The sequence below is a fragment of the Bubalus bubalis genome, chromosome 4 (assembly GCF_019923935.1).
Source record: "Bubalus bubalis isolate 160015118507 breed Murrah chromosome 4, NDDB_SH_1, whole genome shotgun sequence".
Taxonomy (NCBI): Eukaryota; Metazoa; Chordata; class Mammalia; order Artiodactyla; family Bovidae; genus Bubalus; species Bubalus bubalis.
In genome coordinates this window covers 36,720,922-36,736,227 of record NC_059160.1, presented here as the reverse complement: position 1 = coordinate 36,736,227, position 15,306 = coordinate 36,720,922, and the positions used below count along the sequence as shown (strand labels likewise).

Genomic DNA, 15,306 nt, shown 5'->3' with positions numbered 1-15,306 from the left:
ACCTCAATGTTTGGTTCTCTTTCAAATATATCAGCCATAGTATATGAAAAGGGTCTTTATATATATGTGTGTGTATGTGTGTATATATATATATATATGTATGCAAAATTTATATACAATAGAGGAACATACATACCAGACTCTTTATATACAATAAATATATATCAAAATATAAATGATGCCTGGTACATGTCAGCGTCCTGTAAATGTTATTTTTCCATTCTTTTCTGGCCCTAACAATAATAGCTTGGCTCTGAAATGCCTTGTCATTGGAAAGAGGAACATATAACTATTTAAAATTATACATGTGTTGATTTTATGACTTCAGTGTTATATATGATAAAAATTGATCAAAAGACATTTCATTACAAAAAGTAATATTTTTTTTTATGAAAATGAACATAAATTTTGGACTTACAACTTGCCATCTGCTGCTTGCTGTTCTTTAGAGAGACAGTTGCAGCTGTCTTTAATTTGATAAGTGGTACAGCCATGACTTTCACTGTCTCGGTGCTTATGATATTAATCTGTCTCTCTGCCACTTTTCTATTCTAACTTGTCGTATGCTCTGCCTGACTTCATTCTAGTCCTCTTTGGCCACTTAAATGAAGATTCCCTTCAAAGCTTGATTTCAGGACTTCCCTGGTGGTCCAATGACTAAAACTCTGCACTTCCAATTCAGGGGGCCTGAGTTCTATCCCTGGTCAGGGAACTAGACTCCACATGCCACACCTAAGAGAGCTCATACTAAGACCCAATACAGCCAAATAAATAAAGACATAATTTTTAAAAATTAAAAAAAAAAAGTTTAGTGCCTATTTGCTCTTTCTCTTCTCTTTCTGTTACTTACTCTCCTGGCTGCAGTGGGCCATGAGTTTGATCTTAGATATTTCACTGCCATTGAAACTGAATAATCATGCTGCTGCTGCTGCTGCTAAGTCACTTCAGTTGTGTCCGACTCTGTGTGACCCCATAGACAGCAGTCCACCAGGCTCCCCTGTCCCTGGGATTCATCAGGCAAGAACACTGGAGTGGGTTGCCATTTTCTTCTCCAATGCATAAAAGTGAAAAGTGAAAGTGAAGTCGCTCAGTCATGTCCGACTCCTAGTGACCCCATGGACTGCAGCCTACCAGGCTCCTCTGTCCATGGGATTTTCCAGGCAAGAGTGCTGGAGTGGGTTGCCATTGCCTTCTCCAATAATCATATCTAAGATGAAATTGTTTCCCCAGAGAGACTAAGTTTTCTTAGCTCTGGGTGAAAAATTTGGGAGTCATGATAAACACTTTTTCTCCCTCAGTTTTCTCCCTCAACCTTCAGATTCTCTTGACTCTATCTCTGTAGAATCTTTCCCATCCACTTTCTCCTTTCTATTTCAGCATCTTTATTGATGCTGGGACTCTACCACCAATTATTCCAACCCTGCACTTGGTTGCATTGTCCCTTTTATCATCTGTCTCTGTCTCCTGCTAACGATGGCCAAGGGAGGGTTTTTAGTGCGCTGTTTCTGCAAACATTTTCCCAGTGATATATGCAAAATCTTCCTGAAGATGCAAACCCGTTAGCATGTGGCAAAAAAGCCCCATTGGTTAGGCCTTCCTTCTCACCTTGGATCATACCAGTCCTTATTATGGGGGTGGGAGGGAAGTCATTGGCTATCAGAACTAAAAGATGGAGCTTTGGAACTGTCAGACCAGTGCTTGTGAATAACCTGCTGCTGTTCAGTGGTTTGATTTTGTATGGAGTACTTCACTTGGTGTGCCCCAGGTGTCTCACCTCGAAAATGGGGTTAAGGGTTGCTTCTAATAGGATAATTGTATGGGGAGAATTAACCTTGAAAAGCATATAAAAAGTATTCTATAAATGACATTTACGGGCCTTCTCTGATCAAGGCTCATTTTCTCAGATATTTGGCAGTAGCTCCCCTTGTACTGCCTGTCTTCTTCATTCTGGCCTTCTGTCTGTCTTTTTTTTTTTTTTTCAGTTTTAATTTAAAATTTTATTTTTTAACTTTTAATTTTATATTGGAGTATAGTTGATTTGCAATGTTGTGTTAGTTTCAAGTGTAAAGCAAAGGGATTCAGTTATAAATGTACATATATCTGTTCTTTTTCAGATTCTTTGCCCATAGGTTATTACAAGAGTATTGAGTAGAGGTCACTGTGCTATACAGCATTTCTTTTCTGAGAACCTATTTTATATAGAAAATATTTCCTTCTCTCCCAGTTGTAATTCTACCTGTCCTTCAAGGCTTCACTCATGTGCTACCTTATCCAAGAATAATTCTTTTTTTAAAAAAATTATTTGTTGGCTTATTTTTTGGCTGTGCTGGGTCTTTGTGGTGCACTTGGGCTTTCTCTAGTTGTGGTAAGCTGGGGCTACCCTTCCTTGCAGTGTGTGATCTTCTCATTCTGTTGACTTCTCTTGTTGCAGAGCAGAGGCTCTAGGTGTGTGGGCTTTGGGAGTTGTGGAGCACAGGATTATTTGCTCTGTTGCGTGTGAAATCTTCCTGGACCAGGGATCGAACCCTTGTGTTCTGCATTGGCAGGCGAGTTCTTATCTACTGTACCACCAGCGAAGTCCCTTCATGAATAATTCCTGAATAAATTTGCCCACCACAGATCCCGCCTTCTTCTGACCTATTATTATTTATAAATTATTCATTCCTGTCTTGTATCTCTTGTCACATTCTATTTTGTATTACTGCTAACTGTATTTATGTCTTATTTTCCCTTCTAGATTGTAAGGTCCTGTGGTCAGGGACCATATTCTCTTTGTCTTTGTGAAAATACCTAATGCCACCATTCTTTGTCTATTATAGATGCTCTATTAATATTTATTGAGTAAATGATTGAATAACATATTAGATCTCTCTCTCTAATGCCAGATTTATAATTCATCTTTTAACATAAGGAAATACTTCCTTTAAAGTCCTAAAAGATTCAGGAAGCTTCATATCACTGTGTCTTTTTTCCCCTTCTTTAGAAATATATTTTTTGATTCATCCTTAGTCTAATTGCTGAATTACTGTTATGGTTATAGTTAGAGAAGGATATCAGCAGTATAATTAAAACATATAGTAAAGCATATATTTATTTGATCTTTGGTTAATGTTGGTGAATTTATGTAGCCATAGATTTACTTGGGTACTCATTCCTTCTCCTTCTTTTTCTTTCTCTTCTTCTCCTCCTCCTTACTATTATTATTATTATATTACTTTAATGAATTTACTGAAGCAATAATTCTTTATAAAAAAGGCCACATTGCAGTCTGTGAGACACAAGATGGGACGAAATCTAACTGATGAACACCATCTTTAGTACTGCTACCAAAGACATTAGTATGTAAAATTTAGTGACGTGGAATAAGTGTGATTAGGCTTTAGTCATAGACTTCTTTCTTTTACAGATGAGGATCCTCAGTTCTTTCAGGGTTAGGTGACCTCTCCTAAGACCCATGGTATTTCCTTCCAGACCAGAGTCTGGAATCCAGTTCCCCACACATCTGTCAGGGACTGGACTGGGTGATGCTAAAAGGGTGAAATGTGTGAAGACAATTTTAGAAAGTAACATTGACTTTAAGGTAGAATGTGACCTGTGTCTTAAAGGGCATATGTGATTCTGTGTTTGACTTTGGTACGTTAATTCCTGTTTTTATACACATTTTTGTGATGGATATGTCATGGCTTCTAGCATGAATATGATTTACTTTACAGTTTCTGTAACCAACTAGTCCAAATGCTTATTGGATGAAAACTTTGACCATATGATATATCCTGGTTAAACTTGCTGCATACCTTTTGAATATAGTTTAACTATATTTTAGTATTATATATATATATATTTTTTTAATTTAAAAGAAAATTCTGAATTCTTCAAACTGAAAAAAAATAAAACAATGATCCTCTCTTTGTTAAAGGCATTTTATTTTATTTTTAATTTGGCTACACCACACAGCATGCAGGATCTTAGTTCCCTGACCAGGGATTGAACCCAGTTCCTAGCAGTGAAAACAGCCAATTCCTACCATTGAACCTCCACGAAATTTCCTAAAACACTGCTACTTGACTAAGAAAGCTGAATAAACCCCTTCTGTGCCCTTTGTTGGAACTTTCATTACTACTGGGTAAAGGTGTGTCTTTTTGAGTTTGATTAATCAGTACCCTATCTTTTCACTTTCTACCTTTCACTGTTGGATTCCAAAAGCAAGAGTAGTACTGTTCTGGAACTGACTCGTTTAATCATAATTCAGGGGAATTTAAGGAGTTTGAGGTACACATCTCCATAGAAAAATAAAGTTCAGCCTCATATCTCCCCAGTTACTGGCCTGGCACCAAGAGGCAACTTGTAACTGGATTCCTATTTTATAACCTCTCCCCCTCCCCATTGTCTGTCTGCTCTGAAAACTGGAAGACTGCTGTCCAGTGGCTCTTGGACTGGCAACCCCTCTCCCTTATGCCCCCACTCACCTTTTGGTTTGTTTAACCACAGTTTAGCTTTTTGTCTGTTCTTAGATTTCATATGAATGGAGTCATACCACATGTGTCTTCTCCCACTTTAAAATTGAAATATAGTTGACATAGTTGTAGCTACAATATAATGACTTGGTGTGTGTGTGTATAGACCATGAACTCCTTATTGCCAAATTCAGACTTAAATTGAAGAAAGTAGGGAAAACCACTAGACCATTCAGGTATGACCTAAATCAAATCCCTTATGATTATACAGTGGAAGTGAGAAATAGATTTAAGGGCCTAGATCTGATAGATAGAGTGCCTGATGAACTATGGAATGAGGTTCGTGACATTGTACAGGAGACAGGGATCAAGACCATCCCCATGGAAAAGAAATGCAAAAAAGCAAAATGGCTATCTGGGGAAGCCTTACAAATAGCTGTGAAAAGAAGAGAAGTGAAAAGCAAAGGAGAAAAGGAAAGATATAAGCATCTGAATGCAGAGTTCCAAAGAATAGCAAGGAGAGATAAGAAAGCCTTCCTCAGCGATCAATGCAAAGAAATAGAGGAAAACAACAGAATGGGAAAGACTAGAGATCTCTTCAAGAAAATCAGAGATACCAAAGGAACATTTCATGCAAAGATGGGCTCGATAAAGGACAGAAATGGTACGGACCTAACAGAAGCAGAAGATATTAAGAAGAGATGGCAAGAATACACAGAAGAACTGTACAAAAAAGATCTTCATGACCCAGATAATCACGATGGTGTGGTCACTGACCTAGAGCCAGACATCCTGGAATGTGAAGTCAGGTGGGCCTTAGAAAGCATCACTACGAACAAAGCTAGTGGAGGTGATAGAATTCCAGTTGAGCTATTCCAAATCCTGAAAGATGATGCTGTGAACGTGCTGCACTCAATATGCCAGCAAATTTGGAAAACTCAGCAGTGGCCACAGGACTGGAAAAGGTCAGTTTTCATTCCAGTCCCAAAGAAAGGCAATGCCAAAGAATGCTCAAACTACCGCACAATTGCACTCATCTCACACACTAGTAAAGTAATGCTCAAAATTCTCCAAGCCAGGCTTCAGCAATATGTGAACCGTGAACTTCTTGATGTTCAAGCTGGTTTTAGAAAAGGCAGAGGAACCAGAAATCAAATTGCCAACATCCGCTGGATCATGAAAAAAGCAAGAGAGTTCCAGAAAAACATCTATTTCTGCTTTATTGACTATGCCAAAGCCTTTGACTGTGTGGATCACAATAAACTGTGGAAAATTCTGAAAGAGATGGGAATACCAGACCACCTGATCTGCCTCTTGAGAAATCTGTATGCAGGTCAGGAAGCAACAGTTAGAACTGGACATGGAGCAACAGACTGGTTCCAAATAGGAAAAGGAGTACGTCAAAGCTGTATATTGTCACCCTGTTTATTTAACTTATATGCAGAATACATCATGAGAAATGCTGGACTGGAAGAAACACAAGCTGGAATCAAGATTGCCGAGAGAAATCTCAATAACCTCAGATATGCAGATGACACCACCCTTATGGCAGAAAGTGAAGAGGAACTAAAAAGCCTCCTGATGAAAGTGAAAGTGGAGAGTGAAAAAGTTGGCTTAAAACTCAACATTCAGAAAATGAAGATCATGGCATCCAGTCCCATCACTTCATGGGAAATAGATGGGGAAACAGTGGAAACAGTGTCAGACTTTATTTTTGGGGGCTCCAAAATCACTGCAAATGGTGACTGCAGCCATGAAATTAAAAGACGCTTACTCCTTGGAAGGAAAGTTATGACCAACCTAGATAGCATATTCAAAAGCAGAAACATTACTTTGCCAACAAAGGTTCGTCTAGTCAAGGCTATGGTTTTTCCAGTGGTCATGTATGGATGTGAGAGTTGGACTGTGAAGAAGGCTGAGCGCCGAAGAATCGATGCTTTTGAACTGTGGTGTTGGAGAAGACTCTTGAGAGTCCCTTGGACTGCAAAGAGATCCAACCAGTCCATTGTGAAGGAGATCAGCCCTGGGATTTCTTTGGAAGGAATGATGCTAAAGCTGAAACTCCAGTACTTTGGCCACCTCATGAAAAGAGTTGACTCATTGGAAAAGACTCTGATGCTGGGAGGGATTGGGGGCAGGAGGAGAAGGGGACGACAGAGGATGAGATGGCTGGATGGCATCACTGACTCGATGGACGTGAGTCTGAGTGAACTCCGGGAGTTGGTGCTGGACAGGGAGGCCCGGCGTGCTGCAATTCATGACGTTGCAAAGAGTTGGACACGACTGAGCAACTGATCTGATCTGATATATATATATATAGTGGTAGTGGTAAGGATATGTATATATATAGGCGTTAGTGGTAAAAAACCTGCCTGCCGATGGAGGAGATGCAAGAGACAAGTTTGATCCGTCGGTTGGGAAGATCCTCTGGAGAAGGAAATGGCAATCCACTCCAGTATTGTTGCCTGGGAAATCCCATGGACAGAGAAGCCTGGCGGACAACAATCCATGTGGTCACAGAGAGTTGGACATGACTGGAGCGACTTCACACACACACATACACATATATAGAAATGATCTATATAGACATATATATAGAAATGATTACCACAGTAAATGTTGATAACATCCATCACTGCAGTTGTAAAATTTTTTTCTTGTGATGAGAACTTTGAAGATCGACTCTCTTAGCAGCTTCCAAATATACAATTCAGTATTATTAAATGTAGTCACCATGCTGTACATTACATCCCCAGGACTTACTGTCTTATCACTGGAAGTTTGTGCCTTTTGACTCTGCCTTCATCCATTTCTGCCACGACCATCCCCGCCTCTGGTAACCACAAATCTGTTCTCTAAGTTCATTTCCTGCTTTTTTGTTTCTTTGTCTTGGATGCCACATATAGGTGAGCTCATCCAGCATTTGCCCGTGCTGTGCTTAGTCACTCAGTCATGTCCGACTCTTTGCGACCCCGTTGACTGCAGCCTACAGTATTTGCCAATCTCTGTCCAGCGTATTTCACCTGGTATAATGCCCGCAAGGTCCATCCATGACGTTGCAGATGGCAGGATTTCATTTTTTTTTATCGATTGAGTAATATTCCATGGTATATACTTTTGAGATCCTTCTTTGTTATGAACATCAGCAGCTCTATGTTTTATTGCTGACTAGAATGCCATTGCTTGAATATGCCATGTTTTGCTAATCCAGTCTCCTGTTACATGATATACATTTTGTCTAAGCCTAATTTCTAGCTCAGTTTTATATTCCTACCATTGTTCCTCCCCACCTTTCCCATCATCTTCAAATGAGTGTGTCTTGTTAGTTGATTTTCCTCGAATATGGTCTGCAGGAAACTCCTGGAATATGAACTCAGCATACACTGTTCTTTCTTCAGCTGAGGAAAGCTTTATTTTCCGCTATCTTTGATTATTGCCTATGTTTCACTTATTTTCTCTTCCTTTTAGTACTCTGGAGGTCCATTAGTTGATGGACCCATTAGTTGACCCCATTCTCTGGTCCTCTATGATTATTTCCTTTTTCCTAATTTTCATTTCTTTACATTTCCTCTGTGTTGAAAGATAGCTGTTCAATTTTTGTTCTTTGCATCAGTCATTTCCTATAACATCAACTATGCTCATTCCTACTGCTGACATGGACATTAATTTTGTATTTATGTATGTTTTCATTATTATTGAAATTCCCATTAATTTAGCTTCTTTTTATATTGTGATTCTTTACTTTTTAATTATTTTATTATTTATCTTATTATTTTATATTATGTTTTTAGCTGTTCATCGGAGAAGGCAATGGCACCCCACTCCAGTACTCTTGCCTGGAAAATCCCAGGACAGAGGAGCCTGGTGGGCTGCCGTCTATGGGGTCGCACAGAGTCGGACACGACTGAAGCGACTTAGCAGCAGCAGCAGCAGACATTCATATTTTGCTATCTTCACATAGAGGCAGTGTTTACTTGTACTCTCTTGAATGTGCCAAGCCATTTCCTGAAAGCTTATCTTGTATCATATTGGGCTTCCCAGGTGGCTCAGTGGGTAAGGAATCCACCTGCCAGTGCAGGAAATGCAGGAAACACAGCTTCGATTCCTGGGTGGGGAAAACCTCCTGGAGAAGGAAATGGCAACCCACTCCAGTATTCTTGCCTGGAGAATCCCGCGGACAGAGGATACTGGCAGGCAGTCCATGGGGTTGCAAAGAGTCAGACATGACTGAGCATGCTTGCAGACACCATAGATAATACTCAGAAAGACTCTGAGAACAAATTCCCCCTGTTTTAACATACTTTGTAATCTGTCCCATATTGTTTTTTTTCATGCTTTCCTCCCTTATTATCCTCAGAAGCAGAAGGGTTGAGTGGGTGGTCTTTTTATTCCTCTTCTTTTTCTCAATCCTCTTGCCGAATCTTTAGCTGCAGGACAGCCTACAGGGTCCCTGCCTACTTCCCAGTTCCAGCAGGTGTCGACTCTGCATCCCTGGGATCTCTTGTGGTTGTGTCTCCTCCTGGCTCCTCTGCTATTTCCCTGTTATCTCCATCATCACGCAGTGTCATTCCAGATTGCAGCAGCTACAGTTTTTTCTCTTCTCGCTGATTCTTCAGGCAGAGCTTCTTAGAAAACCCTCTGCCATCATCTGCTCCCTCTGCTTTCTGCCCATTTGCTTTCTGAGCTTTGTTATATCTCTTTGATCATGAGAAACAGAAAGAGGTAATGGAGAGTGGATGGAAGGATATACTCAGATATTCAGTTGTGTCTGACTCTTTGTCACGCCATGGACTGTATGTAGCCTGCCAGACTCCTCTGTCCATGGGATTCTTCTGGCAAGAATACTGAGTAGGGTGCCATTTCATCTTCCAAGGGATCTTCCCGACTGAGGGATCAAGCTTGATTCTCTTGTGTCTCCTGCGTTGGCAGGCAGATTCTTTACCACTAGTGCCACCTGAGAAGCCCAGATGAAGGATGGGGGGAAAATTTTCTGCTCCATTCCATAGCAGCTTTTCAGGGATGGAGAAGCACTTCTGTGTGGGTCTTTGGTTGGTGAATACTCAGGTTCTGTAGGTCAGCAGGCAAATCATGGAACCAAGGCCAGTATCTTCTGAACTGTGTTCACTTGGCCACTAGTCTGAAGTGAGGTTGAGATTTGCCATGAGATGACAACTGGGGAGGTATTGCCTCTCCTCCAGCTTTATAATTACTGTCAATTCACTGAAGATTTAAGGTTTAGGTTGTTTTCAGTCTAAGTCTCCAATGTTATTGAGAGTATTTTGCTTTTTGATCTTTTTCCAACACCTTCATTAATATTTAGCAATTAATTGGCAGGGGCATTCATCAGAGCTACTAACCAAGTGTCATACTGAAAAAGACCTCTAGCCTTATGTCTTAAGTGGTGACTTTAATTACCTGGTGTTGCATATTATATACACAAACTGACTCACATTAATAGGATTACATTCAACTGGACAGCTTGTTATTTTGAGAAAACAGCCTGTAAACCAAATGATCAATAAGGATGCCTTTTTGAAACTGTGTAGCCTGGTGGAAAGATTGAAAGCAGGAGGAGAAGGGGACAAAAGAGGATGAGATGGTTGGATGGCATCACTGACTCGATGGACATGAATTTGAGCAAGCTCCGGGAGTTGGTGATGGACAGGGAGGCCTCGCTTGCTGCAGTCCATGGGTTTGCAAAGAGTTGGACATGACTGGGCAACTGAACTGAAATCCAGTGGGAGTCAGGAATTACGAATTCTAGCCAGCTGGAAATGTGTGGGCCAACACACAGCATATCCAGATCTCATGCTTCTCATTGGAATGACCCCCAAACTACTCCACAGCCCAACCCAGAGACATGAGTTCTTTTTTGTTAAATAATCCTCATGCATTAGTTGACGTAGGTGATACGTGTCTGTGTGTATATGTATATATATGTGTGTGTGTGCGTGTGTGTGTGTATATATATATATAGTTCCTCTTTTGGTTGATTTTCTTTTCTTGTGTGTATAGCACGTGCAGCAGGATCTTGAATCACAGTTAAAACTTGCCTTTGGTCTACTTTTAAAACTTGGTGTCTGTATTATTGGTCAATGGCAGGTTTTGTGGTGGGCAAAATGAAGTTTCTCAAATGCTTCCTAGGAGGTGAGGTTGTCAGCTCTCACTTGTTTAAAAATGTCAACTCTTTGATATAAACAAAGGCCATAGCTTTGGTATTTTACCTCTAGTTTCCTGCCACTCGGATTTGAAGGTATTTGGTACTACCTTTTTTCTTAGCCTCTTTTTATGTGAAATTTAGTTAAGTATACATTGTGTGTGTGCGTGTGTGTGCTCAGTTGTGTCCAACTCTTTGTGACCCCATGGACTGTAGCCTGTCCACCAGGCTCCTCTGTCCATGGAATTTTCCAAGCAAGAATACTGTAGTGGGCTGCCATTTCCTCCTCCAAGAGATCTTCCCAACCCAAGGATTGAACCCATATCTCCTGCATTGGCAGGTGGATTCTCCATCACTTCACCACCTTTGAGTATCAGGTCAGTTCAGTTCAGTTGTTCAGTCATGTCTGACTCTGCGACCACGTGGACTGCAGCACACCAGGCTTCCCTGGGAATATAGTGAACTGGAGTTAAAGATCACTGTTCTTTTTAATGTACTTTTAATAGCAATTCAAAACTAGTTCTGTTTTTTTGATTTTTAGCTTAACCCTGATTATCGAGATGCCCAAAATGAAGGAAAAAATGTGGTGAGTACAACTATTTTTTTCCTCCATAAAATACAAACATACTATTTATATTTTATATGAACAAATTGAAAAGTTAGTAGACAACATGAAGACTAGGGACTCTGAGAGAGAGACTCTGAGTAGAGTTTGTGGATCAAAGATAAAAGTAAATGATGAGGTAGCTTAGAGTATAAGAAGATGATCAGTAGTGGGTGTTTAAGGAGATTTCTAGCAATTTGGAGACTATTTATGATAGAGTGCTGAAGGCAGCTGGGTCTCAGAGGTATGCTGGGTCTAGGTTTAGTTTTCAGAAGTGCATAGAAATTAGGAAAGAGGAGTGGAATTGTGACAAAATTAAAATAGGACAACAGAAAAATCATTTTTGATTCAAAATAACTTGGGTTTTATTTATGCAGAGAAATTGAACTATTTGACAAGTAGATAATTTTTGTTTCTAATATTCTACCCTGTGCTACTCAAAAAGATCTCAATTATTTTTCATTAAAAATACTTATTATTATTCATCCTGCTCATCTCGTCTCCACTTGTAAAGAAAATGACTTAATGATGACAACATGATTTAATTCAATAAAATTTTAGAGAGGAAGGGATGTGCCAGAGGGAATGGGTTTGGGGTACAAGTGAAACTGTGTGGTGATAGATGGTAACTAGACTTCCGGTAGTCATCACTGTGTACTATAGGATGTTGAATTATGATGCTATATACCTGAAACTTATTAAAAATTCAGAAATTCAGGACACTTTGATGTGATATAAATAAAGCCCAGATCATGGGCTAGATTTCTTTTTTTTTTGTATGTCTAATTATTATTTATATTATTGTTGTTATATTTTTAAGTTACTTCTGCAACTGCTGTCCTTAGAAACAACTAAGGACAAAACCTAAAAATCAAACTCCTGTTTCTCAGTTTCCCACAGGAAAAGACTGTGAACTATTTTTTAAACTGATTCAGTTTCCCCTCTTTCAGTAGAAAACTGGCAACCCTGACTCCTGTTTTCCATGACACACAAAAGCTGGTAAACATCTAGAAGTGGTTCAAAATTTATAAGTAAACTGATTTTATATGACCAGATAGAAAGTTTAAATAATTTTTATGATCTGAAAACATACTTAAGAGAACAAAACTTCTCAACATTTTCATGCCTAATCGTAAACATTCTAGCAAATAATTTCGATTGTCTGAAATTAGTTGCACAAAAAAAATATAACTAAATGTTTTAACTAATCAAACTGATCACATAGAACAGCCTTGTCTAAATCAGTGAAACTATGAGCCATGCCCTGTGGGGCCACCCAAGACAGATGGGTCAAGGTGGAGAGTTCTGACCAAATGTGGTCTACTGGAGAAGGGAATGGCAAACTACTTCAGTATTCTTGCCTTGAGAACCCCATGAACAGAATGAAAAGACAAAAAGATATGACATGGAAAGATGAACTCCCCAGGTTGGTAGGTGTCCAATATGCTACTGGAGAGGAGTGGAGAAATAACTCCAGAAAGAATGAAGAGGCTGAGCCAAAGCAAAAACAATGCCCAGTTGTGGATGTGACTGGTGATGGAAGTAAAGTCCGATGCTGTAAAGAACAATATTGCATAGGAACCTGGAATGTTGGGTCCATGAATCAAGGTAAAATGGAAGTGGTCAAATAGGAGATGGCAAGACTGAACATTGACATTTTAGGAATCAGCGAACTAAAATGGACTGGAATGGGTGAATTTAACTCAGATGACCATTATATCTACTACTGTGGGTAAGAATCCCTTAGAATAAATGGAATAGCCTTCATAGTCAACAAGAGTCCAAAATGCAGTTCTTAGGTGCAATCTCAAAAGTGACAGAATGATCTCTATTTGTTTCCAAGGCAAACCATTCAATATCACAGTAATCCAAGTCTATACTCCAACTGGTAATGCGGAAGAAGCTGAAGTTGAATGGTTCTATGAAGGCCTACAAGATCTTTTAGAATTAACACCCAAGACTGGAATGCAAAAGTAGGAAGTCAAGAGATAACTGCAGTAACAGGCAAATTTGTCCATTTAGTACAGAATGAAGCAGGACAAAGGCTAAAAGAGTTTTGCCAAGAGAACGCTCTGGTCATCCAACAACACAAGAGAAGACTCTACATGTGGACATCACTGGATAATCAATTCCAGATTCAGATTGATAATATTCTTTACAGCCAAAGATGAAGAAGCTATACACAGTCAGCAAAAACAAGACCAGGAGCTGACTGTGGCTCAGATCATGAACTTATGTAAAATTCAGACTTAAATTTCAGAAAGTAGGGAAAAACCACTCGACCATTCAGGTATGACCTAAATCAAACCCCTTATGATTATACAGTAGAAGTGACAAATAGATTCAAGGGATTAGATCTGATAGAGTGTCTGAAGTACTATAGATGGAGGTGGCATTGTATTGGAGGATCAAGATCATCCCCAAGAAAAAGACATGCAAAAAGGCAAAATAGTTGTCTGAAGAGGATTTACTAGCTGAGAAAAGAAGAGAAGCGAAAAACAAAGGAGAAAAGGAAAGATATACCCTTTTGAATTCAGAGTTCCAAAGAATAGCAAGGAGAGATAAGAAAGCCTTCTCAGTGATTAATGCAGAGAAATAGAGGAAAATAATAGACTGGGAAAGACTAGAGATCTCTTCAAGAAAATCAGAGATACCAAGGTGACATTTCAACATTTCATGCAAAAATGGGCACAATAAAGGACAGAAATGGTATGGACTTAACAAAAGCAAAAGATATTAAGAAGAGGTGGAAAGAGTACACAGAAGAACTATACAAAAAAGATCTTCATGACCCAGATAACCATGATGGTGTGGTCACTCACCTAGAGCCAGACAACCTGGAATGCGAAGTCAAGTGGGCCTTAGGAAGCATCACTACGAACAAATCTAGTGGAGGCGATGGAATTCCAGTTGAGCTATTTTGAATCCTAAAAGATGATGCTGGGAAAGTGCTGCACTCAATATGTCAGCAAATTTGGAAAACTCAGCAGTGGCCACAGGACTGGAAAAGGTCAGTTTTCATTCCAATCCCAAAGAGGGCAATGCTAAAGAATGTTCAAACTACCGCACAATTGCACTCATCTCACATGCTAGGAATGTAATGCTCAAAATTCTCCAAGCCAGGCTTCAAGAGTACATGAACTGTGAACTTTCAGATGTTCAAGCTGGATTTAGAAAAAGCAGAGGAACCAGAGATCAAATTGCCAACATCCACTGGTTCACAGAAAAAGCAAGAGAGTTCCAGAAAAATATCTACTTCTGCTTTATTGACTATGCCAAAGCCTTTGACTGTGTGGATCACAACAAACTGTGGAAAATTCTGAAAGAGATGGGAGTACCAGACCACCTGACCTGCCTCTTGAGAAACCTGTATGCAGTTCAAGAAGCACCAGTTAGAACTGGACATGGAACAACGGACTAGTTCCAAATTGGGAAAGGAGTACGTCAAGGCTATATATTGTCACCCTGCTTATTTAACTTATATGCAGAGTACATCATATGAAATGCTGGGTTGGATGAAGTGCAAACTGGAATCAAGATTGCTGAGAGAAATATCAATAACCTCAGATACGCAGATGACACTGCCCTTATGGCAGAAAGTGAAGAAGAACTAAAGACCCTCTTGATAAAAGTGAAAGAGGAGAGTGAAAAAGTTGGTTTAGAACTCAGCTTTCGGAAAACTAAGATCATGGCATCAGGTCCCATTACTTGATGGCAAATAGATGGGGAAACGAAACAGTGAGAGACTTTATTTTTTGGGGCTCCATAATCACTGCCGATGGTGATTGCAGCCATGAAATTAAAAGACACTTGCTCCTTGGAAGGAAAGCTATGACCAACCTAGACTGCATGTTAAAAAGCAGAGACATTACTTTGCCAACAAAAGTTAGTCAAGGATAAGGTTTTTCCAGTGGTCATGTATAGATGTGAGATCTGGACTATAAAGAAAGCTGAGTGCCGAAGAATTGATGCTTTTGAACTGTGGTGTTGGAGATGTCTCTTGAGAGTCCCTTGGACTGCAAGGAGATCCAACCAGTCCATCCTAAAGTAAATCAGTCCTAAATATTCATTGGAAGGACTGATACTAAAGC

General features: G+C 39.6%; 1 protein-coding gene across 2 annotated transcripts in view; it reads left to right on the top strand.

Moving 5' to 3' along the window:
• ITPR2 (inositol 1,4,5-trisphosphate receptor type 2) overlaps positions 1-15,306 on the top strand; it is a 589,849-nt gene that overhangs the window by 145,356 nt on the left and 429,187 nt on the right. Inside the window, exon 10 of one of the 2 annotated variants that reach the window (XM_025285008.3) lies at positions 11,153-11,197. The exons of the other annotated variant lie outside the window; for it this stretch is intronic. Coding sequence (XP_025140793.1) covers positions 11,153-11,197 — 45 coding nt within the window. The remainder of the gene's footprint in view (positions 1-11,152; positions 11,198-15,306) is intronic. 2 annotated transcript variants of the gene reach the window in all.